The 27,279-nt window shown below is 43.8% G+C and overlaps 1 protein-coding gene across 2 annotated transcripts in view; it reads right to left on the bottom strand.

The window, feature by feature from the left end:
• The window catches only part of PRKG2 (protein kinase cGMP-dependent 2), an 898,053-nt gene that overhangs the window by 310,463 nt on the left and 560,311 nt on the right, over positions 1–27,279 (bottom strand). For both annotated transcript variants that reach the window (XM_086963161.1, XM_086963160.1), the window contains exon 8: positions 1,589–1,657. In XM_086963161.1, the coding sequence (XP_086819287.1) occupies positions 1,589–1,657 (69 nt within the window). The remainder of the gene's footprint in view (positions 1–1,588; positions 1,658–27,279) is intronic.

The raw sequence follows: 27,279 nt of genomic DNA on the forward strand, positions 1-27,279 counted from the left end.
TTAAAGGATTTCAGGCATTTGATTATACACTGTGGCCAGAAAGTAGAGAGGAACTCTATACATATGGGCTCTGTGATATTGAGGCAATTGTAAAACATTTTGAGGTACTTTTCACCACAGATGAGAGGTTGGCAATTGTAGAGGAGTTTTGGGACTTAAAACCCATATAAAAAGCTTTCAGACCAAAGGCATTTCTTTATTGCCTGCATATTCCACACTGCTTGCAACAAACCCTTCCACGTTGACTAATATATTAAAGTTTGTGGAAATGATGTTCACATTCAGCGTATCTACAGCAGAAGCTGAACGTGTGCTTTCTGCAATGAATATCATTAAGAACCCACTAAGAACACAGTTAGATCAAGATGTTCTCCAAGACCTAATGCTTCTTAAAGTAGAAGGACCCAACTTTGAGGATTATGACCCCAGCAAAGCTATTGATCACTGGCTTACAACAGGAGGCACAAAGCATGTGTGCGGACATAAAAGGCCACATCTACCATAACTATTGAATTATTGTCAATGTGAATGTTAGAGCAGCCTGTCATGCAAGATCATTTATTATTGTATTTCTATACAATTTCTATATGCTTGGATAAAAGGGATAATTTCACTTGTCAAGTTTTACTTTAGCATTATTGCAAAGCGTTTAATTGTTTATTGATTAATAAATCAAAAATATTAAATGTTTCTCGGTCAGCCCTTACAATTGATGTAGGGATGGGAGCAGGTGGGACAAGTAGATTTTACAGGACATGTAGATCTCAGTGGCATTTTGTCCCTTGGCCAAGTAGATTATTTTCAAAATGTCCACACCCCTGAGTCACATACATCTGAGCAATCAAAGCCTGTATTGTATTAGTTGTGCAGAATAGGATGCCACATCCAAGAAATACCATTATCCCAGTGTGAGGTATGTGTCAGGTGTGGTAAATACCTTCTCTTCTGAGTTCTGCATGTACAATGAGTCATAAACTGTGGAATCCAAGTTTTAACTAAAAAAAACACATTTCTGACATTTTCTCCAGCCTTTTCCTCCGAAACTATGAAAGAGTTATGATGCCCAAACGAATCGGGGGAAATTGTGAAGATGTCGTAATTATAACACAACTCTGAATTATGGCTCCTGTGCCAATGTGTGTTGGCACAGGGATTGAAATGTAGACCTGAACTTGTAATCAAGCCCATTCATCTCATGCTAGAGCCTAATTGATTTTCAGTATATTTGCACAATGTTAAATTGCTTCTAATCATAGTTCCTCATTAAAAGAAGATTGGAATTACCAACATTTGTGGTGAATGATAATTATGGCAATTGCCATGAAAGGGTTTGGTATTACTTCATTGCCATTGTGGTGTTATCAGAGCTAACTTAACCCCTTTGAATATTTAAAAACATGCAGAAACTATTTTTCTATATGTCATTCCCTAGTAAACTAAATCCAAGTGTGATAAAAATGATTCCTCATTCATAGTATTAACATACATCTTCTTAGAAACTCTAAATGAGTGCCATAGTGGATAGTATGATGCAATGTTTGAATGCAAATCTCAGCAAAGAAGAGATACCACTGTCATTTATACTCACTCTCGGTCCATCACAAGGCACTGCACATCATCTTCATCTGCGATGATGTTTGCTGACCTTACGTCATCACTGTTGAATGAGAATACAAGAATACTTTGAGTTGATTCTTAGATTTTTGTATTCACTTACCGTAAAATGCTTATTGATCAGTGAAGGCTTTAAAAGTAATAACATGTTTATTACATATGGCTTCATAGCAATGAAACTGTTCCTATGGAAAGTTCTCTTTTACAAATGGGTCTATCCTGTGCTAAATAAATGAATACATATAACAAAAATGCAGCTACTAGATAGGATTGTATACTCATCATTATATTAAACTGCCACCCCCACCACCTCCAGCTCCAGCTTGAAAGTAAGGTTTTTATCCTTAGCCATACCTCACCCTTAAGTATAATAAGATTAGCATGGCCAGTAACTAGCCACGGCACTCTAGTTACTGTGATGACCAATCAATGGTGTCATTTTTCCCTGGGACTAATATTATAAACCCATAGAAGTACGGTGTCGATCTTTCTAATGTAAGTGCAATTAAACTCTCCAGTATCAGTTTCATTTTCAGAGGGGTGGCAGGGCAGAGGAATGCCTATGATGGCTACTTCATGGCGAACAATTCCTGGTAACTTGAACCCCAGCCTGGTTGGAATTAGCAAGAACATTTTAGTATAGTTCAGGTTATCCATCCAATATATGTTTTATTTCTGTATTGAAGACTCTGACTCTAACAATGAAAAAGCAACATTTCATCAATAAGTTTGCACAACGTTTGTGTAATTTTGTGAAATTCTGCAAAAATTATATAAAATTATGCAAAGTCATGTGATATGCAAAATCGGCATTTAGTGATAGATTTTAGCCCAAAAATACAAAATAGAAGTGAGGACACATTAAAAAATAAATAGCTTAAAAAATAAAAGACCGGCAAACAACAGAAACTTGTGATCTGGTCATTCATACTTCACTGCTTAAACTTTGCTGTGAATGTACTGTAAGTAGGTGATGTGGCATAATGGTATAATATCTGGAAATGTACATAACAAGCATACTCCAAAATTCCCCAAATAATGCAAGATTATGCCAACGTAATGGAAATTTTGCATAGGCCTACTCGGCACCCACCAAACTAAGGGCATCATTACCACTGTAGCGGTATGCGTAGCCGCCCGCCAGAGGTGCGGAGGTCTTGCTGCGCCGATTGTGATGCGCCCACCACACTGGCAGACGCATCCCGCATCTTCTACATTGCGGCGGGTGCTGCTGCAAGCAGCACCCACTGCAATGTAAAAACTGCATGTTGTGCATTTGCATGCACAACGTGACCGGCACCGCACGGTGCCTGCCACCTTGAGCATGCAAATGTCGGGGATAACAAGGGTACCTCCCAAGTACACCCCCAGCCCCCAACACCCCGGGGGCCAGCAGTGGGCCCCCAACACAGAAGACCGCATGTCTTTCCTTGGTGGCATCGCAGCCATGGAAAGGCTAATTGCTGCCATCATCATAATATGGATGGCGCTGTCTTGCAGACACCACCACCGTATTATACATGTTTTCCGCCCGGTCGACGATTTGACCGGCGGAAAAGCCGCAGACGGTTTTTCCGACCGCCGCGGAGCCCCAGCCATCCTAATATGGCGGGGGGTCTTTTAGGTATGGATGGTGGGTGGATCGCCCCCGCCGGGCCAGTGGTGGCTAGCGGTGGCTACCGCCGGCCCGGCGAGGGCGATCTGTCCACTATCCTAATGGTGCCCCAAAATTGTTAATTCATGTGCCCTCCACTAGGGTACCTAAATTTGTGGGCTTTTCCTGGAAAAAACTATGAACATTTCTTCCACATAAGAAAAAGAAACAAAGGGAAAAAGGACAAGCAGCAGAGCTGAAGGTTAATTTATCCCAATAAAATGTCTCCGCTTCGCCTGAAGATTACATCTTGGAATCTCCCACTATCAATGAGGAATGGGATCAGTGCTACTGCCCTCATTAATGCACTTTTGGGTGGTGCTCTCAGATTTACATCATGTCTGCATTTGAGTGTGCTTATTTAACATGCAAAGAATGTGTGCAAATAAATAGTTAAATAAGGGTAAACGAAATACTTTTTTTTTTGTTAACTCTCTGTCAAGTATTTGAGCCTTGGACCACTGCTTAGAATGAGTTAAGTGTTATAGGTATTGTGGTGAGTGAGTCACAGTCAGCTCAAAAACAAGCCCTGTCTCCTCACTAAAAAATAACTTTTTGTACAGTCAAACTTGTTAATATGTGGGCAATTGCAGCAGAAGCTTTGTAAGTGGGGTTCTACTCAGGAATAGGTACTGTTTGACATATCCAAAATCCAACAATATTGGGTTATGGGAAAGCTCTGAATATCACATTTGAAAATGGCGGCATGTAACTATATATTAAGGCATATTATAATGTTTTACCTAGAGTGTTAGTTACAGAAATCTGACTTTTTAAATATGCTGGTACACTTAAATAGTCGCTATACCTTTGATTATTAACTTACTTTTTCTTTCCTCACAGAATATGGCCACCCTTGAACAGCAGTGTCCTATTTGTAAAGAGAGATTGGGTGATGAACAGAAGATAGGGATGTAGGCTGAAAAAGGAGCAGAGGGCATCAACACTGCCAGTTGAAACCGTGGAAGTGATGTTGTCACGTGGTGATGTGGAGGGGCTATGCTGGTTCGGTTTTGGATGATTTTAGGAAGGTTGTTTCAAATAAGTTTATGTGGCTCACTATAACTGAAGGATTTCCTTTTGTATTTAATGATCGTTTATCATACATACTTCTGATTAAGTTAAATATGTTTTGGGTTATGAATAAAGGTACATGTGTTCACCTTTTTCTGGTGAATAAGTACTGTTAGTTTCTAAGATAAACTAACGGAGCCACAATGTTTTGTGATGAACGCAATATAACTGAAGGATTTTTGTCTTTAAAGATCGTTTAGCATAAATACTCCTGATTAAGTCAAATACGTTTTGGGTTATGAATAAAGGTATTTGTGTTCATCTTCTTCTGGTGAATACGTACTGGCAGTTTTTGAGAAAAACTAACGGACCCATAATGCTTTATGATGCACACAGTATGTTCGTTATTACAACTGGTCATAACTGTATAAATTATATCTGGGTTAGAGCTAATTGGGAATATTAATGAATTATACCTATTGAATTAGGAGATTGTTTTACGATTAGTGTAGTGAATATACAATGACTGGCCATTTGTTTCATGTTTATTACTGTAGGCGGTGTGCATTGGATGTGATTTACTGACGATTAGGGGTACCATCCCACTGACATGACTTTGGTGCATTCGATCCTTTTGATATGCTGAATGAATCTTATTATTTGGTAAACTTATTTTTAGACTCAACTTGAGTAATGTATGAAATGTTTAGGTTCGAGGCATGTGGGCTGCTGAATTCATATCTGTGCATAGATCGCCGCCTAGTGTTGGGTCCGGATGATTGCACATTGTTGTCCTGGAAGAGTCTTCGAAGTATCACGAGATAGGTGGCTCCTCCCCTGGACTACAGTGCGCATGGGCATCCTCAGATTGTTTTTTTCCCCCATTGGGTTTGGATGTACTTATCTCAACTCCAGTTCCAAAAACTTGTACTTTTTCTACTCCTAAGGCCAAAAGGCCTTCACAGCGTCGGTATTGTATCGTTCGGTGCCTGTCCCTTTCGAGTTCTTCAATCGACGTCGAAAGAAGAAATTTGTTACGACAGCACAGGCCCGGACTACATCGACGATGGAACGGACCCCGTTCAAGCGGTGCCCCGTTTGCAATTCAAAATACTCCAACTTAGATGTGCACCCAGTGTGCAATACATGTTTGTCCCCCGACCACGACGAGTCAAAATGTTTCGCCTGCTCGAAGTTCCGCTCAAAGAAAACTATTAAACTTCGACATGCGGCGAGGCAGTCGGCCCAGCGCCTGCGAACATCTTCGATGCCGGAGACGAGGAAGTCTTCCAAGATGAGGAAGAGGAAGAGGAAGACGTTCCCGAAGAACTGTCGGAACCGGCGTTGGAGCAGGACTCCAATTTCGAGGTGGACGAGCAAACCGAAGAATACGTCCACGACCAAGACGTCGTCGAGGTAGGGGACGACGATGAGCCATTGGGGGCCGTCGATGATGACTCCAGTGGAGAGCCGAGCCCGCCCGCAGTTCCGGGGCCTATCACTAACATTCCGCCCCCTCCGGCACCGATCGAGGCATCGCCAAAAGGCCTTAGCCAAGATCCTTCCACACGGTCTTCAGCCCCGCGCCAAAGCCAGGCTAAGACCCTTTCCAAAGAGCCATTGGTCGATTCTACAAAAGCGGAGCCGAAATCGAAACCGAAACTACTCAAGATGGTGGTCGGTTCGACGTCGACGCACGTTCCCACACAGGCTGTCGACGATCCTTCGGCGTCGAAGTTGCCCGTCGGCTCCAAGACTGGGACATCGAAGCAGGCCTCGACCAGCAAGCACGTCGCCTCGAAGGGCTCGGCGTCGGCGCCGACGTCGACGACCAAACATGGCGAGAAGGGCAAAGACCTCCCGTTAAAAAAAAGTCTCGAGCCAAACCTGTCAGGACTCAAGGCTATGCTTGGGAAACGGGTTGAACCCACGGCCAAGGCCCCGAAAGTGTCGTCGACGGCCAAGGATTAAGGCGTCACGCGCCGGGAGCTCGATACGACGCGGTCAAGCGAGCGGCCTACACAGGCGTCGAAGCGACCCGAAACAGCCACTTCAAGCTCAAAAACTGCGGGCTCAATGCAAATAAAGTTTGGGCTTCCGCCTACGGCCCGCCCAAAGCATCTCGAACGCCATGAAACCGCCGAGGCTTCCAAGACGTCGAAGGTGTCCCCCAAGTCCACACACGAGAGAGTCGTCTATCACGAGCCTTCTTATGACAACCAGACAAAACTCTTTATTGACTCGGAGTCGGGCAGGCTTACCGTCCACAAGCGGAAGATCGCGCCTGAACATCCCTTGGAAGGTTACAGGATTCCCCTCAAAAAGAAGATGGACTCATCTACCTCTCCGGTTCTTTTTGAACCAGTTCAGGACTATTCGCAACAAATAGCTCATTCTCCAGCACAAAGTGAGGAGGACTTGGGTGCAGACTATGGCCAAATGGCCTACTCTTACCACACAGACGCTGATCAGGATGACTCGCATCAGTGGTCTGGGACAGGGGATCAAGGCGATGACCCTGACGATCCCCATACCGCTCCGGACTCCCAGTCCTACAATGTTAAACCATCTCCAACTGAGGACACCGCAGCATTTAATGCATTAATTGAGCGGGCAGCCCTTAACCATGACGTTGACATGCATGCCGAGCCAGTGGATGATGATTTCTTGTTTGACACCTTCTCCACATCTGAACGCTCCACTAAGACTCTACCCATGCTTAAAGGGGTCCTCAAGCATGCAACGGACATTTTCAAGGAGCCAACCAAAGCCAGGGTTATCAACCCCGGATCGAAAAGAAATACAGGCCTGCCCCAGTGGACCCCACCTATATCAAAGGCCAGCTCCCTTTGGACTCCCTCGTGGTGGCTAATGCACGCAAAAGGGCTAACTCTCAATCAAGTGGTGACGCTCCCCCTCCGGACAAAGAGTCAAAGATCTTTGAAGCATCTGGAAAGCGTGTGGTAGAGCAAGCCGCTAACATTTGGAGAATAGCCAATACACAGGCCCTGTTGGCTAGATACGACAGGGCGCACTACGACACACTAGAACAGTTAGTGCAGCACATGCCTGATATGTACAGAGAAGGTGCAGAAATGGTTATACAAGAGGGGAAATTGGTCTCCAATGCGTCAATCAAATGCGCACTGGACGCAGCAGACACAGCGGCAAGGGCAATAAATACTAGCGTAATGCTGCGACGCCATGCATGGCTGCGCATCTCAGGGTTTAAACCCGAGATCCAAACTACTCTTCTCAATCAACCGGTTAACCCGGACTTCCTGTTTGGACCCGAGGTTGACACAACACTTGAGAAGATGAAAAAAGACACTGAGACGGCGAAATCCATGGGGGCTCTGCAGTCCCAGCAGTTTCGGGGCACTTCCTTTCGTCGCTCCGGTTACAGGGGAGCCACAAGAGGACAAGCTCTACAGCATTCCCAGTACACCAAGGGCAACACGCAATCCACCTACACGAAAAACACCAGGGGTGGATACCGTGGGAACAGCGCCAAAGGGAGAGGACGGGGCAATAACAACGCCAGATCCTCCGCTCCCAACAGACAGTGACTTCTTGTCACTGCCCCCGACCATCTAACACCTGTCGGGGGAAGACTACAGCAGTTCCTGCCAGTCTGGGAAGACATTACAACAGACAGGTGGGTGAGACAACTTATCCGGTACGGCTATTGTCTAGAACTGACCTCCACCTCCCCCCCCAACATACCCCCAAGGCACCGTCCTATGTCCGCAGAGCACACGCACTTATTGCAGCAAGAAGTACTCTCCATGCTGCAAAAAGGAGCGATAGAACTCGTGCCTGTAGAAGAGCAGGGTACAGGGGTGTACTCTCTGTACTTCTTGATTCCAAAAAAAGACGGGTCCCTGCGGTCCATTCTGGACCTCCGACCCCTCAACCAATACATCCTTTCAGAGCACTTTCACATGCTAACCTTACAACAGGTCCTGCCGCTGCTCCGTCAGGGCGACTTCCTAGCCACCCTAGACCTCAAGGATGCATATTTCCACATTCTCATTCACCCAAGTCACAAGAAATATCTCAGGTTCACTATAAACAATCAACATTACCAATTCAAGGTTCTGCCTTTCGGGGTCACTACTGCTCCCAGGGTGTTCACAAAGTGCTTAGCGACTGTGGCAGCGCACCTTCACAGGCAGAGTGTTCACGTGTATCCCTACCTGGACGACTGGCTGGTTCAGGCCAGTACAGCCAAGCAGTGCGGCCGCGATATGTTGCGGACTATTCACCTCCTACACAGTCTGGGGTTCTCACTCAACGACGCAAAGTCTCACCTGCAGCCAGCCCATGTGCAACAGTACCTAGGGGCAACACTAAACACTCAGTCGGCCACAGCGCAGCCAAACTCTGCCAGGGTCAACAGCATGCAGCTCCTCATTCGGAGGTTCAAACCTCAGCGATCCCTCCCAGCGCAGGTGTTCATGCAACTGATCGGTATGTTGGCATCCTGCATATTCATAGTCCCGCACGCGAGACTGCACATGCGTCCCCTTCAAGAATGCTTGGCCCGACAGTGGAACCAGGCTCATGGCCATCTAAAAGACCTAGTGTTGGTGACCGGTCGTGCTTACAACTCTCTGCATTGGTGGAATCCACAAAACCTTTGCAGGGGACGACCGTTCCAAGAGCCTGTTCCACAGATAGTGCTAACGACGGACGCTTCTCTCCAGGGTTGGGGAGCGCATGTTCTCCATTTCACAGTGCAGGGACTCTGGACGTCACAACAGCAGAAGATGCATATCAATGTGTTGGAGCTGATGGCAATCTTCAGGGCACTGAAGGCATTCAAGTTGCACCTGTGCAACAAGGTCGTATTGGTCCGGACGGACAACATGACCGCCATGTATTACATCCAGAAGCAGGGAGGCACGCACTCCCTGCAGCTGTCTCACCTAGCCCAGAGCATGTGGAAGTGGGCCATTCAGAGGAACATATTCCTGATAGCAGAGCATCTCCCGGGTGTCGACAACCATATGGCGGATCTGCTCAGCAGGCACAGTCATCAGATGCACGAGTGGGAGATCCACCCGTCAGTACTCCATCCATACTTCCAGCAGTGGGGTCAATCAGACATTGACCTCTTCGCCACAAGCGAAAACGCAAAATGCCCAAACTTCGCCGCCAAGTTCCCACACCCGCAGTCTCAGGGCAATGCGATATGGATTAACTGGTCAGGCAGATTTGCGTACGCTTTTCCCCCAGCCCCCCTCATACCTCTGGTGGTGCGCAAAATGCGACAGCACTCCATGACGCTCATCCTGGTTGCTCCAACGTGGGCACGGCAAGCTTGGTACACCACGTTCCTGGAACTTTCAGTGGTGCCTCACCAACGGCTGCGCCTCACTCCCAGCCTCCTCACTCAGAGCCATGGCGACATTCAGCACCCAGATTCCCAACAGTTGAGCCTTGCGATTTGGCTCCTGAGGTCATAGAGTTTGGATATCTAAACTTGCCTCCTGAGTGTATGAACATCATCAAGGAGGCAAGACGACCCACTACCAGGGCATGCTATGCAGCCAAATGGAAGCGGTTTGTTATTTACTGCTCCAACAATGACATTAATCCGTTGGACGCATCTACGCAAAACATCATATGTTACTTATTGCATCTGTACCAATGCAACCTAGCATACAGTTCAATCAGGATACATTTGGCGGCCATAGCCGCTTACCTTCAGAACAGGCAGCACCTTTCCGTTTTCAGAGTGCCTGCCATTAAAGCCTTTTTGGAAGGACTTAAAAGAGTGATCCCTCCCAGACACCCTCCTTCACCAGTCTGGAACCTAAATATCGTTCTCACCAGACTCATGGGGCCACCCTTTGAGCCACTCCATTCCTGTGAGATACAGTTTCTTACCTGGAAGGTGGCCTTTCTAATAGCTATTACATCGCTGCGGAGGGTCAGTGAGCTGCAAGCCCTCACAATTCAAGAACCCTACCTGCAAATTCATGCAAATAGAGTGGTGCTTCGCACCAACCCTAAATTCATGCCAAAGGTGGTTTCGCAGTTCCACCTTAACCAAAACATAGAACTGCCAGTTTTCTTTCCTAACCCTGACTCGGTGGCAGACAGAGCACTGCACACCTTAGATGTCAAAAGGGCTCTCCTGTATTACATCGACAGGACAAAAGACTTTCGAAAAACGAAACAACTGTTCGTTGCCTTCTCTTCACAACATAAGGGCAACCCATCTCCAAGTCAGGTATAGCCAGGTGGATTGTTAAATGCATCCAAATCTGTTATCAGAAGGCTAAGCGCACATTAACAGTTCCCCCTAGAGCGCATTCCACATGCAAGTTAGGGGCTTCCATGGCTTTCCTGGGTAACATTCCTCTAGAAGATATATGTAGAGCAGCCACATGGACCACCATATATACATTTACCAAACACTACTGCGTAGATGTACACTCCAAACAGCAATCTGGTGTAGGACAGGCTGTTCTCAGAACTCTCATTCAGACTGCTGCAGCTGGCACGGGCACCCGCCGGTAAGGAGGTAACTGCTATTTATTCTATGCACAGATATGAATTCAGCAGCCCACATGCCTCGAACGGAATATGCTACTTACCAGTATGCATCTGTTCTTGGCATATAGGGCTGCTGACATTCATATCGCCCACCCTCCTCCCAGGTGCCTGTCGCAGCTGTAGCTCTCAGAATCATTTTCAGGCATGGTCATCACTTTCAGTATTACACTCCATCTCTGCCGCAATGGCAAAAAACAATCTGAGGATGGAGAGGATGCCCATGCGCACTGTAGTCCAGGGGAGGAGCCACCTATCTTGTGATACTTCGAAGACTCTTCCAGGACAACAATGTGCAATCATCCGGACCCAACACTAGGCGGCTATCTATGCACAGATATGAATGTCAGCAGCCCTACATGCCAAGAACAGATGCATACTGGTAAGTAGCATATTCCTTCCCTTCGCCGAAAATAGCAGTACTGTTGGCATATAAAATCTAATATGAGTTGTTCATTTAAGTGCCCCTCACCATTACTTAAAACACTGGTGGTTTATGAAATTTATGATAAGTAAGCTTATTTTTGGCCTCAGGTGTTTAACTAAGCTCCCCTCACCTATTTTTAAGAGCATGGCTGGCTTATGAATATTATTGTGATATGTTCAATTAATTCTCCCACATCTATATATACTTTTTAGCATTGTTGGCTTATGAATTTTAACATATGGATATTAAATTATAGTATTATATTATTCGATTTTAGACCTTGCTTTTTTCGATCAACATTGACATTATCAAAACAGGATTGTAAGCGACCATTGCAGCTATAAGTTAGGCAAATTCTTAAAGGGGAGGAATATAATTTGTGTGTCTATTTCCTTTATCCTCTTTCTGTTGCTCCCTTGTGCTGTACACCATCTAAACAATATTCAATTTAAATCTGCTGCTTATGTTTTATTCTGGTTAAAGAATTAGTCTCTGTGCGCAGGGACCTGACACTATACAAGTAAGATTCAATCTAGAAAATTAGGCATTAATTATAAGTGTGACATTGGAGACAATGAATACGAATAGGTGGTGAAATAAAGGTTGCTTTTAGTGTCACCCATATCTCAAATGTGGAATAACTTATATACAAATGATCTTTAACTAATTGTTCAAATATGTGGTTTGTCTGTGATATTAAGTTTTGTGTGTGATAATTTCTAAGTATAATTTTTTGTAATCATGTTGTTTTTTTGTTGATGTTCATGAAATTGTAATAGATCATTTGTATGTAGTCTGTCAAAGGTTCTGTATGTCATATATATGTTCTGTGTTCCTTTATCTGCAGCCCTGAAGAAGTTCTCTTGGCAGTTTGCCAATTGGAACAAAACACGTTGGCTGCTTCTTTTTAGAGAAATGCATAACTTGAATTGACAATAAAGGATTAAAAGAAACTTTAAAGAGACTCAAAGGCTTTCTGTTCACGTGCACTGCTCTTTGAAAAGTATACTTTTCTGAAGACGTGTAGTTACCTAGACCCGAATGATGAATAACAAATGAGCATTGCTGTCCTAATATCCAAATTGGAGGAATATCTACAAAGAAGTGACATCCAAGCATACGATCATAGGCACATGAAAAGGATGCTTGTAGAATATTATGGAGAAGGTATTATTATATCTGGGCAAAGTGGAAAATCTTATGTGGTACCTCTTCGGGAAGCAGCTAATAACATTCTTTGAATTTATCATTCCAAGAAAGATACAGATTTGCTAATTCTTCTACTGTATCATGCCAAGAACTATGGTTTCAAATGGTATTATTGTAGTGACATAAAATTAGGATCGTCTATGAATCCTGTATATGATATTCTTGGTATTCAGGCCTTGCTCGACACTGACATTTGCAAGTACCTGCTATTTCTACACGCTTACACAGGTTGCAACACAACTTCCAGAATTCTTTTTATTGGAAAGGCCAAAGCATTCAGTCATCTACTAAAGGAAAAGGAGCTTTTAAAGGAGTTGCAAACATTTTCTGTTCAGAAGCTTCCCAACACGTTGACATGGAAAATGCTGGCAAAAAGCCTGTTGGTATTGTCTGGGTGCAGGAAAATGGATTTTATTAACACACTTCGTCATCGAAGGTAGTAATTGCCAAATCATGTGTTACACTAGAATGAATGCTACCGGCCGAATCTGCCACAAAGTACCACAGCTTTCGCACCTTGTATCAAATCAGAGCGTGGCAATCAACGAAAGAGAATCTCTAGCTGAAAGAATGGGGTTGTTATGAAAAAGATAATTCATTTTGGCCCACAATATGTGACTTGCCAACAGCTCATGACTTGTTATTGAACATGATACGTTGTTCCTGTGCAACCTTTCGATGTGTTTGCAAAAAGAATGTGATGCCCTGTTCTGCTGCTTGTGTAGAGTGCCAAGTCAGTGGCTGCGATAACTGTGGTACTAATGAATATGAAGGCAGCAGCAGTGATGCAAATGCAGATGATTGATTTGGGTTATCATGTTTTTTGGTTATCTGTTGCAAATGGTTCTTCATATGTAGTTGTTAATGTTTTCTTAAAGAACTTATCATATGTATTATTGCTAGTCTGAAATATATTTTATATAAAGTAATTTTTAAAATCTTTTTTTCATAAAAGTAATTTTGTTTTCATTGAAACCCATTTTCCAGTAACCCTATTTTGTCGGACTTGCGATTTGTCATACAGCAACTATTCCTGAGTAGAAAACCACTTAGTTGCAATTTTGCCCAGGGTTCATGTTTATTATTCGTAGTTTGACTGGACTATGGGCCATATGTATAAAGCCAAATTGACTTCGCAAACGCCGAAATTCGCAGAATTTTCTCAAAACTTTCTTAAAATTAATTTTCCCAATTTTTTTTTAATGCTTTTCACCCCTTCTAAGGTTCACCTGTAACGACATCTTCTCTTATGAACTTGCTGTCTGTCTCACACACACTGACTTTCTCACACCAGCCCCTCACATAACTTTGCCTACAGACACCCTCTCTTAAATCCAACTTTCCCTCATTAAGCCTTATCAGACACCTCTTCCTCCTGAATCTCTGAGGCCATAACTTCCCTCAAACTCTTCCTTCTCTCTTTCATGCATCTCTACTTCTTTTTCGCATCTCCTATTTCTCATATGAATTATCTATCCCTCAGTTTATCAGACACACTTTGTTTCTCATGCTATCACTCCGGCATGTTTTAAATGATACAGTTACAAACGTACACAGGTGAAAAAACTGTGCTGCACAATTAGATAAAACTGACCTAGTGGCCTTGCTTTTGATGTCAGTTGAGCAAACCAAGCACATGACTGAAAAAGTAAGTAAGTGCAGTTATGATATCAAGCTAAAAATGGCTATTTACTTGTAAGAAAAAAAAAAGCAAATAAAGATTCATGCCATTTTGAAGTTGCTAGATGTGTGTATTCTTCCATTTTAGGTATTAAAGGTTTAAACGTATGCAGTTAGGGCGGGGGCAGCCCAGCCACCTCCTAAGTAAATACCCTCCAGACAGGTGGACAGGAGTGGGGGTGCAACAACTGGTGCAAGTGAGTTAGGCCTCAGTGGGAGGCCAAGTGTTTAATGGCAAGTTCACCTATGCAGGCTCTCTTCCCTCCCACCCATTCATAATGCACACATCACTGTGCCCCTGGCAGCCATCGACCCAGCATGGAGGCCCTGCATGGGGTGGCTGAGGACAATGAAAGCTTTGGGCAGCAGAGGCCCACTTTGCCCTGCGGCAGGACTCCGCCTCCATCAGGCGTCAAAAAAGAAAACATGCTGCCAACTGCCACAGCATTCGATTCGAAAACCCCTGAATTCTTCCATATTAAATCAATGTAGAAATAAAAAACACAGGCCTCTTCATGCTGGCTGGTGAGTGTCAAATAGCATTGTGTAAGTTGTTCTTAAACTGTATTTAAATGCCAGACAAGCAAAGTCTAATGATGTTGCCCCCGGTCAATTTTTAAGGCAAGATTTGGTTCTCAACCCACAACCCAAGCAGATAGAGAGTACCCCTGTCTCTCTTCTGAAAGCATTATCCAAGATAAACCTTTGAACAGGCCTGCCAGTGTCATCTAGCTTTCACTTGCGCAGATAAAATATGATTTGTGAGCCTGCCAAGCAGTAAGCACAACTTAATGCTGCATGTGGATGGTGGGTTTTTAGGCCTGATTTTGGTAAAGCCCAGGCCACATTGAGCAGGTGCATGGCCAGGAGCTGAGTGCGAGCACGGAGAGAACTAATTTGGGAAATCTGTCCGTGGAGGAGGTCACATCGCGGACGAGCAATGTCCACTGTCTCACACCCGGGGTGGCATAAAGACACATGCCCTTAATCACAAGGCAGCCAAGCCAGTATTATACCTGAGTCGACTAGAACACCAATAATAACCAACAATAACCAAGGCAGCCAACACCGATAATAACCAAGGCAGCCAAGCCAGTATTATGCACGACTACAACAACACCAATAATAACATATTGGAATTCCGAATCATGTCCTACTAACCTCCTGCAGTCAAGTCTGTTGTGGCGCACCATGGAGGGTCTCCTCTCGGGGCACTCGAGTCAGAGATAGTCATCTCTTCAGCCAGTGACGGAGTCCATGGCCTGTGTGACACAGCGCCTTCCAGAAACTTCCACCAGTGCAGACAGACACGCTGGAAACAGCCTGAGCCTGAGGTCAAGTCTGCGCAGACTCACATGGCTTCCCACCTGTCACACCCCTTTCCCAACTCGTCACAGGATGGGTCTCACCACGCCCTGTAATGAGTTGGGAAAGGGGTGGGTGACGGTCTCAGCTCTCTGATTGACGTGGAGGGTTAGCGATACCGGGGCTTAGACTTAAAACGCCCGGGGCTAACTTTCCCTCCACGTCATCAGGGGGTGGAGACTTTGTCCTGAAGCTAGGTCTTTGCTGAGCTGATGACATCACAGCCTTCAGGGCTGTGAGGTTGACGGCCCGGCAAAAACGTAGGCTTCTGTCAGTCAGTATCATGTCACGTGATGCTTCCCTCGAAGTCCCGGCGGCGGTATTGGTGAGTGGCCGGGGCTGCCAGGGAAGACAGTATTGGTGTGTTGAATATGTAACTAACACACTAGATCCAAAATTAGACTTAATAAAACGTATTTTTTTAAAAAAAAGAAAGAAATATGGTTGAGATGCATTTGGGAACCGGGGCGGGGCCCCGACGCCCTCGGGGAGAAACCGCCACTGCCTGTAATTGCTTTTAATTGCATCCCCTTTTCCTTACACAAAAACAGAATGTTTTAAAACAAAGTTTTCTTTTCATTTTTTAAGCGTAGGCAGTGGTCTGTGGGACCACTGTCTGCTCTTAAAACATGTATTTACAAACATTCACAGAGGAGGAAGGGGTCCCGTTCCTATTTGCGAGCGGGTTACCACCTACTTGAATTAGGCGGTAAAATGCGAATGTTTTGCAACCACATTTCGGTCCCAAAACATTCACACACACCACTGCAATTAGGTATAAGAATGGGACACCCTAAACAAGCCCTTTCCTTATGCTGAATCACAAACCCAATTTGCCATAGGGTACTGAATCAAAAATAGTGCTTTGTACATGTAAAAAAAGCCTTTTTGCATTCGCAAATGGGTCAATTCTGCATATAGGCCAGTTTGTGACCACAAAAAGCCTTTGTTCATGTGGCTCTTGTTAACAAGTTACCAAATTGCTCAATGGATTTAGTCCATTCAAAAAACATATTTTCTTGTGGAAAACCCTGTGATTTAACAAACCACAGTGTTCAGGGCCTGAATATGCATTGGTACATCTGGCCCTAAATGGCCAAAAATGATGCAGTGAAATCAGAAGAGGCCCTTGACAAGGAGATGAAAAAAACATGTGAAATATGTCCCGAGCATGCAAAATTTCTAAGCTAGTTCGTTTCATTGCATTGCATGGCACATGCACGCCACCATGTGGAAATGCGATGATATGCAGCCTGTGACCACTGCTAAGCACCGTTTCTTTCTTCCACTTACTTCAGCGTTCAGGAAGACCTCCATCCAGAGAGGAAAGACAATTTACTGGCAACTTTGGAATAATGTTGAAGATGTGGAGTCACCCGTTAGGATAAAAATAGACAGAAGTTTCTTAGGAGTATTCATGTAGGGACGCAGCAAATTAATCAAGTAAGTAGAAACATATTCTACTTTGAGGAGGAAATGTTGTGCGTGCAATCGTTCTCCTGCAAACCATGCCCTGCTAGTGTACAAGCAGTTCCAGTGAAAAGATTTTCAGAGCTCCATGCAAAAAGACATTTTGTGTGAGCGTGGTGGGTGTGTGCCTTAGAAGCAAACACTGTCCATGTGGTACCTATTATTTGTGCTTTAAGATTAATTTGCGGGTTTGCAGTGTAAAAAAAAAAAGACTAGAAAAAAATGCTGTGCCTGTAGATGGCAGCATTGGAGAGAAAATGAAGCATCTAACTTATGTTTCGTCAACAAGGCACTTAAAAGAAGCCAACAAATATATTCGCTTTTGCTAATGTGTATTTTAGCTGCAAACATTCTGCACATCCTCGTTGCTCTAAAAAAAAAAATTAAAAAAAAAACTCCCTTAAAAAGTAACTTAGAGGGATCACCAGAAAAGAGACAAAATATCTCTTTTTGAGTCCATAAGCAGTTGCCCTGTTCTACAAGTTTGAAATGGTTTCGAGGGATTCCGAATTTGCCGCTCAACGCAGATCCGAAATATTGACGCATGTGGCGATTTCTGCCGAATTATTGATGGGTGTGATAAAGATTGCTTACCCGTAGTCACCACTCCGCTTGCCACCTCCCCTTCACTCCTGGACGCCCCCTCAAATTTGGCAGGTCAAACTTATAGGAAATTACCAGACGAATGGGCAGATTTACTAGTTACTCACACAGTGCAGTGCAGCAGACACAAATGCTGCTCCGCATGAGGAGAGAGCAGGATAGCACCATATTTACAGAAATATGCACTCTCCTCCCCACCTACAGCGCTGGCGCAGAAATAAGCTGCTGTGTGCCAGGGACACGCCTTTGCACTACAGAGCCAGGGTGTTTTCGTCAGTCTAGCATAGGTTTTGTACTGCAAGGGAACCATTCCAGTACAAAATGCCATGCTTTGACTAACTTGAAACTCTTTCCCACTCTGAGTTCGATTACAATGCAGACAGGAAGGGCTTCGACCCTTACCCGCATTGTAATCACTGATTCAGATTCCCTTCCGACCGAGCCATTTCGATGGGCTCGGTCAGAAGGGAATCCAAATCAGTCTTCTGAATGGCTTACGTCTGCCCGAATGACTTAAGTCTGCCCGTCGCTATACGGAAGCCCCACAGTAATCCCCTGGCAGGCTCTTTCCGGCCGAGGGATTACGATGGCAGTTTCACACTGCCTTTTTGTGCCGGCCTTTCCGGCACAAAAAAGCATTGGGAAACAGCTTTGGGTGTCCCAAGTAGGGCCCCCATGGGTGCAAGGACGTAGAATGGCGTTGATCTCTGCACCGGGTGGCAGGCACCTTGAGGAGCCTGCCACGGGGCGCAGAGATGAACTGCACCCCTGCTCTTTGCTATGAAAGCATGCATTCCATTCGGAATGCATACTTTCCGAATGGAAAGCATGCATTCCGAATGGTCCATTCGGTATCGTAATCGGCCCCAATGTGTGCTATACAGTGCAGCACACATACAAATTCGTAAAAGAAACGAGGAATAGCATAATTTCTCCTTCATAGCGCCTACTTGAAATGGGCGCTATTTCTCACGCTAAACCCTGTCTACTTTTTTAGGTACATAGGATTTGCATCAGAAACCTTGGGTGGTTGCGCAGAAACGCCCATGCATCACCCATGATACGCCTCCTTGGTGCTAAGTAATGTAAAGCAGCGTTATGTGCTCCATTGCGCTACTTTTGAGTGTTTTCCAGCACTAAAAGTAATTTAGTAAAGAAAGATTTGCCGTTTGTTTTGCAACACTTTAATTATGCAAACATAAAGTTAAATATTTGTAAACAGACTCCAAATAATGTGAGACACACGTAAAATACTGACACACACGTAATTCAATGAAGTAGGCACTGATCTCATTTCTGCATGTTATGAACTATTTCCGAGTTAACATGCAGAATAATAGGTATTTACTAAACCTGGTATATGCCAATCACACGGGGTCAATATTCATCCAGATCCAGTAAATATCTGAACTCCTCCAAGGCACCCATAATATGGCCTAAGTGATGAGGTGTAAAATACACAGATGGAGGAGATGTGGTGAGAAAAAGGGCATTTATTTCTAACATAGAGTGAGCACAACAGGAGTGAATGAGACACTCTTAAGACCACTATCCCTTCCACAGGGTTCATTAATGTTCATTTCACAGTCCCACAATTTTAGAATTGAAACATTTTGAATATTAATTATTTACAACAAAATCATTGTTGTCTCTCATTTATGTTAAAAAGCTAACAACCACTGACAAAGCACTGGTCCTGGCTGATTTTAGGTGTTTGTTGTTGTGTTACATATCTGAATGCGGTACAAGAAGCTTGGACAGGATCCAGAATAGCAGTTGGTTGGCATTATGGAAATTGTTAAAATGTTGTTCACATGTTTAAGCCATGCCCCTAACTACATAGATCATAAGCCTTTTAGAGAGCCCCACCTATTTTCTTCATCTCACTTAAGGCCCAACCCATGTTTGAACCGCCCTCCAGATTAGGATTACTTTTGCTGTCTGGCGGGTGCTTCCTTGGTGTTCCCAGTGCCTAGGAAATAGGCACCGCAGTGGGAACGTCAAAATCAGTACCTGCATGGCATGGACTGATACAGACTTTAATGGAGAAGATATAATACATACAAATAAATCCTAAACAAGGCACAGGGAAGACTACCATTAGAAAGGGTTGGAACACACTAGTTTCTTACACCATATGCCTTACACTTGTTGCTACGTCCCCTCTGCCCTTTCTGCTGATTCTGGAAAAACAACAAAGTGATGGAGGGAATGCTTGAATTAATCTCATCCACTTTCAATCACTAAGGCAGCATCCCAGTCCATCGTTTTTCAATCACCATGCCATCCTAGACCATTTTTTTTTGTTTGAATATCTTTTATTGCATTTTTTTTATGAAAGTACATGAACGAAAGGTGGCACATCGGTATTACAGAAGAAACATGTCATACCACATCTGTTTTCCATACATGATAATAAAAGAAAATAGGGAGGAAATAGCATAACATGACTAGTATGTTAGACATAGCTGCACCATAATACACCCTTACAACAACAGTTCGTTAGGATAACAGATACAGCCGCTCCTGTCCTGCAAAACAATCGTCTAGATAGGGGTACCATTAGCAATAAACTGTCGATCCAGGAGGAAGTGGACACGCCAGTGGACTGATAAGTGTACGCCCAGCAGGCCAGGTTTGGTACATCGCTGCCAGCGGGTGATATCCCAGTCTAAAGGAGCATTGTGAAGGGGGAAAACAGGACATTCTAGGGGCTACAGCATGTGAGGACATGAGTATCATTTGTCAATGTCTCCCAATTCTAGGGCGTGTCTCCTGTTTCGGTCCCAAAAGAAACACTCCTGTCCTTGGGGATAGTTGTGATGTAACACTCGAGGTCGCCTTCGCGGCTACCGAGTAAAGCTCAGATAGATCTGCAAAGTAATCAATATTCAAGACCTTCCGCTCATAACGATAAACATGTAATGAAAACTTACTAAATTAAGGACTGAAAATTGAAGTAAATTAAAGCAAATGGGATGGGGTACGGGTAAGGACGGGCATATGCGGTGCTGTGTCTTCAGTGGGGGTCGTCCGGTGAGGTGTGTGATGGCCGCCGAGGGGTGGGGGGGGGGGGGGGGGGGGGGGGGGGGGGTTTAAGCAAGGGTCCCGACCCAGAAGAGGGGCAGGGGAGAAAAGCGTGTTGGTATTGGGGGAGAGGGGAAGGGGCGGAATAGTGTTCCAAAGGGAAAATATCTAAACAATACCTTCCTGCAGGCACGCTTGATGAAAAGCAACTAGGGTGTCGTTCCAGGCCTGAGCTATGGGATACATGCGGAGCCCCGCTGTTTCTTCCCTGTGTACGGTTACACTTTCCCCCCAGCCCAATTATCAAAAGAGTTATGCCAGCTTATCGCCTGGGGAGGTTCACTGTTCTTCCAGCGCTTGGTAATGAGTCGTTTCGCCGTTATTAGGCCAAGGTCCCAAAATCTAGCCGGGACTTTCGTGTGCTTCGTCCGCTTATATAGGCCCAATAAACAAACTTCCCACGTGTGCGGTGGTCTGCTTCCCGTTCCTGCCGCTAGAGAGGTCAATACTGCCTTCCAGTAGTCACACAGAAGAGGGCACGACCAGAGCATATGTAAAAAGCCCGCATCCACTAATCCGCACCTGGGGCATGCCGTTGTGTCAAGACCAAAATAGCGGTTTATTTTATCTGGGGATAAGTACACACGGTGTATAATATAGTATTGGATAATTTTGAAGTGGGAGTTGCGCGGGACATTTAGCACTCCGGCCAGCACCATTGCCCATTCTTTATCGGACCAGTCCTGTCCCCTGTCTTCAGTCCATTTGTCTCGTAAGCGCTGCGAGGAAAATTGAGTGTGTGTATGCAGGGCTTGCGCTAGCCAATGTACTATGTGAGAGCCATTTCACCATGCCATCCCAGACCATGCCCAAGTTTTGCAAATTAGTAATGATCCGACTCCTAATGGGAACATTCTGTCCCGAACATAAGTGAAAAGTCCTAGGTGTGACTGGTATGCCCAGATGTGAGTCCCCATGTTCACAGTGCCACTGGAAGAAAGCTACATTTGACTGAAAAAACCCAACCTGGGCAAAACCAGACCTCGGTTGCTACTGGACCAGGGTCATGACGTATTCTCAAATGGCTGGCTCCAAACTGAGGAGAACTGGGATGCAGCCCGAGTAATACCTAGCTGCTGAGATTAATTCAAGCATTCCACCATCACTTTTTTTTTTTTTGGTAATCCTTCTGCTGATTCAGCATTAAAAGTACAATGAATGCTGGAAAATAAAATATATTCCTCCATGCTTTCCTTTCTCTGTGTTCCTAATCTTGCCTCCCCTTTTGTTCTTTCTACTCTTTGGAGAGAACAACACAACTGTCACATTTGGCACCCCTTCTTCTCTTTTAACTTCTTTTACCTTTTTCTCTCTTTTGTTTTTTTTGTTTTCTCATTTGCTTATTGTTCATTTGGGTACAAGGGGATAGATCTGCATCCACCTCCATGAGCTGTGCCTGTCTTTCTGTGAATGGTAACACTGTTTATGAGCAAAGTCTGTATAGGGGAGTGCACCACTATTTTCCTAATGCTAGTGATTTATTCAGACTACAATATTACTACTCACATACTGCAACATGCTTTCACAAATGAGACCTCCAACTTTACTTGTCCTATCTTTATTATGTGAAATTCTCCCCTCGGTTGTGGAGTTCTCTGCACACGTAGGTATACAATTTAGTATGAAATGTGAGAGGAAGTCGGGGTAGTGGCTGTAAAATGGGGAGCACTTACAACTAAATGGAAGGAGATTAATGAGCAGTAGGGGGGTCTTTGAAGAGTAATGTGGGGTTTAGGAAGAGACAAAGAAATAGAAATACCTACCCACAAAAGAGTAAGGGCTTGAGTTAGAGTTTGACGGCCAGGTACTCTGTCACAAAAGTGACTAATAATCCCGTCCACCTTATTACATGTGCATTAGGGTATAATAACTATTATTATTGATAATCTGCACTTCTAAAATTACTACAGTTGAAGAGAGCACAAAACAATTGTAAATGTACTCAGCCCAGCCTTTAAGTAATTGCAAAACCACACACGGCCCTTCACAAGTATTGCAACATACTCCAATGGAAAATAATAGAGACAGGGTGCCCCCTCGGCCACCAACCGGAGGCCGCAAAAAGAAGGGGGGCAAAACACACTTTCTGACAGGCTTTCTATGCCGGAAAACCCAGCATGGAAAGCCTGTCGGAAACCGTGCATCATAATCCGGACAACTGATACGCCGTCCATTTGGATTATGCCGCAGTGTTATGACAGAGTGCGGTCGGACCGCCACAAAGCCACCAACACCACAAAGATCATGGATTACGGAGGCGGGACGGACAGGGGCAGCAATATACAGGCGGTGACGCTGCGGCACCGCCTAGCATTTTACACGTTTCCTGTTCATGGCCCATTCCATGGCTGTGAGCCCATCATGAAATTGGTGATAGAAAGACTAAGGTGCCCTGCCTCTCCTGGGCCTTCAGGGGCATGCGTGTGGGCACAAGTAGTGACCCCTGTATTTGAACACTATGGCACGTATGTCACACTGTGTAGGAAGGTACAGTCGGCACAGAGAGCGGCGGTCTACATGTCAGGCTCTTCAATGAGCCTGACAGATGGCCACTGTCAGACCGCCACAGGGCCACCCACCAGAACAGGATAAAACTCCTAATCTGGCAGATGGCACCGTCCGTTGTAGGACCTCCAAACTTGTAATCAGGCCTTAAGTCTCTAGCTCTATTTAGTACAAATGGGCTGAATTAAGAGAGTTTAGAAAAAATCTTGTTTGCATTATACTAATATTCTTGGGGGACTTACAGATATACATAGATATTCGGCAGTCCATTTTGCACCGTCTGGGAGTAGGCATGAACTTGGATATCCTGCTCTTACATAGTAATGAATTTAAATTTATTGATAAAAAGCAAGTGATGCTACACAAGTGTCTAGATCTGAATTTCTTCTACTTACAAATCCCTTTAACCACCTCTGATTTATATAACATTATAATGAAAGAAAGAAAATACAATATTCCTAGAAGAGAGGAGAAATTGTGTTAACTTGGTTGGTACCCCAGTTGATGCAAGTTTTCTTAAAGAATCACTGCAGATTGTGCAAAACTCTTCAAATCCTGAACACATTACATTTTTAACTTCTATTTGACCTGCCAAGATTACTAAATGGAAACCTGAAGATTACACTCTATGAGGTAAACATTGCTTATTAGGGCAAGGTCTTCGTGCAAGAGTCTAGAGCCAGTCAGGCAGGAGGAAAGTCCTTTATTTCATGTTAGGCACTTAGGTTACAGCAAAGGCAGGTAGGTCCTGTCAATGGTTCCATTCTCCCTCCAATTTTCCTTATCTCCTAGGTTCCACTCCAGACCACACATCATTCACTCCCAGCATTTCAGACACCAGCTTGGATACACAGTGAATGCGGACACACAGGATAAAACTTGTAAAAAACATGGGATCCACCTTCTTTTGGGATTAGTAGAGGTAATTTAGTGAGACGCAAGCACGTTTCACACAGGCACAGGCAGTTTGAGGCAACAAAATAAGGTCTGGATAACTTACATTTACATTGCTTTTTTCTGGTAATGAATTGATAGATGAGAAATAATTATTCTTCTGAAGAACTGCTTAAAAATTGACTAACGCAGTAGTTGTTTTTGTCGCTTCTTTATTGTAGTTTCTTTGGTAAATTAAATATTAATTATTATGGAGAACTGGAGTAAAGTTCAAATTTTTTCAATTACTAGAACATTTTTCGAATTAAACACAAAATTAAGGTTTATTGCGGGATGTGAATTTAAATCATTGTAACATTAAATCGATCAATAAAGTTATAGAATGTGAATATGGCTTTGTTCATGCTGTAGAATGGTTGAATGCAGAACAACGTCATGCATTCACCCCAGTACAGAGATCTGGGCCTTAATCCATTGTTTTGTTTGCTCACAGTGCCATTCCAGTTTGAACCCAGCCATATGCAAATCAGTCTGGACCCTGCGCCCAATGGGAACAGTCCGGTCGGGACTGCTAGGCCAGGTCCTCCATGGACTGGAAACAAGCATCCAAGGGCCGGTTTCGGTGTTTCACCCCTCATCAGCCAGGATAGCTTGATTCCAGTGGCAAGGAGAGCATGGGACCCACATCTGGGCATATTCGCCCCACACAGGGTGACAAATGCAAAAAGGACAATTGATGGAATGGTTGAAAGCATCTGTAACTGAAAGACACTACACCATTTCTAGCTACTTATTCATTTGTTTAATGTATGTACTTGGTTGTGTAGCACACATGTGCAGTACACATGATTTTACAATCAGTAACAGGACCAGGTTCGCACATACAGTGAATCACTTGATGTTGAAATGGGTGACATGTTCTTTCATGAAAAGTAGTTAGCAGTCTAATCATAAAAGATACATAGAATTTATGCCCACAACACATGGAATGAGCCTGTAGGTATCAGACAAAATGATACAGAGACCATGAATATTAAGATTCAATGGTTGTAGGAATAGCATGTTGTATTGATGTTGAAATTATGTACCATCAGACAGTCAAGTAAAATATTTGTCAGTATCACATGCCCAATTAATCATATCTCAGTGATAAAACTTTTGTCCCTGAAAAACGTTGACTTCCTATTTGAAAGTATTGAGTGGCTGTTTTCCTTATGGAGAGGATGAGGGAGTTTCATAGTTTCATTGACGTTCATTCATGGAATGAATGTTCACTCACAGTTCTGCACAGGGGAATGATGACCTAGACATTGTAATAATGAAACTATTAAACCTATGGTGACCCAAGAAAGTGAAAACGCGTTCCACCCAGGCAATATTGAGTCAACGAAATTCTATCAAATTTTCTACATTTGAATGCTGACAAATTATTAAGGCACAAAGAAAACTGCAAGGAGTAAAGCAGGAAATCAAATTCAAAGACTTTTAGAAGATTTACTTCAGTGAATGGTAGGCGCGTTCTTGGAAATATCAGTTATGGTTGCATCTCAAAAACAATGATACCAAGATTAGGTAATGCTAAATCGAAGGTGAATTGAGAATTCTAAGGGTTGAAGATGAAGGGAAATGTGCTGAAATCAGTGCTTTAATTAGGCAGATATTCTCAAATGCTGAGTATCTGCATTTATTTAATTTGAAAGTATAGTACCATCACTTCTCGGCGCTACTGCAATACTTTTAATAGGAGAGTACTAGCAACTCTCAGCAGGCGTAAAATACTTTTTATTTCAAACACTTCTTTTAAATTCTCAAAAACGCTTCGAAACGTGGTTTCTCTATGAAAAGTCTAATGTTGCTGCATGTTAAACTCTGCAAAGAAAGAAATCATACACTTTCCATCCTTATACACCCAAAATACACCATGCTCGCATTTCATTAACTCTGGTATTGGTTTGTCTCTTCTATATGGCAAAGGGGTCAGTTCTTCTGATCCTAAGAACCCTATTTTATCTGCAATGTATAAATCTTGGCAAAGAAGCCATAGTATACTTAAATCTAATCCGCGTATCCATATCAAAGCTCCTTTATGGCTTAATTCTGCTGTTCGTATTAGTGGTCGCACTCTGTCATGGCCTGTGTGGCAGGAAGCTGGCATTCAGACTATAGATAAACTGTTTCATAATGACACTTTTAAATCTTTTTCTCAACTCTGTGAGGAGTTCCATCTGCCATCCACACAATCCTGTAAATACATTCAGCTTCAACAGCTATCACGAAACATTTAGGCCCTCCTCCTGACTTGATATCCGTATCTCCTATCCTGTCCTATTTACAGCTATGGGGGGATCTTAAAGGTGTGACTTCTGGTCTTTATAAAACTTTTTTGCATCCTCTATTTTCGCAGCCTCTCTCACAAGCTCTCCAGTTGAAATGGCAATCTCGCTTATCAGTTGTATATTCCAATACTCAATGGGACCAACTATTACAGGGGTTACATAAGGGAGTCCGGGAAGCCCGTCTCAAATTTTGCATTTTTTAAATTATACATGAATGGCACTGGTCTCCAGTTAAATTACATCATGCTAAGCTACTATCACATACTTTGTGTTGGAGGTGTTCGGCTTCTGGTTGTGATATTACGCATATTATTTGTGAATGTCCCCGTACGAGATCCTTTTGGCTTTTTGTAAGGAAGACATTGGCTAATACCATGTCACTTCCCCAACCCCTTACTTCTATAAATATTATTTTACATGATTTTCGTAGCTTTCCGAAGCTTTCTAAACAACAAATTTGTCTTCTCCATATTGCTCTGGCTACGGCCAAAATTTGTATACTGCGTCATTGAAAATCTCCTCTGTCTCCTTCACAGGAAGAGTGGTTGGAGGCGATGATGCAAACAGCTCTACATGAGCGTACAATCTATAATTTGCAGGATCAAGCTTCCATTTTTCTTCAGGTATTGTCCCCTTTCCTGGAAACCACTGTGGATAGTGACCCTGTTTCCACTCCTTCTTCTCCTTTGAATGCTATCCCTTCCTAATTCTATTTCTTTAGGATTCCCGTTTCCGTATTACTCAGCTATACATTCTTTTCCCCTTCCTTCTCTTAATATATACTTTTGTCGCTCTGGGATTCTTTCTTTCTTTATTTCTCTTTTCTTTTCCTCTCTCTTTCTTTTCTTCACTTTTCT

This window comes from Lissotriton vulgaris, chromosome 3_1 (genome assembly GCF_964263255.1).
Source record: "Lissotriton vulgaris chromosome 3_1, aLisVul1.2, whole genome shotgun sequence".
Taxonomy (NCBI): Eukaryota; Metazoa; Chordata; class Amphibia; order Caudata; family Salamandridae; genus Lissotriton; species Lissotriton vulgaris.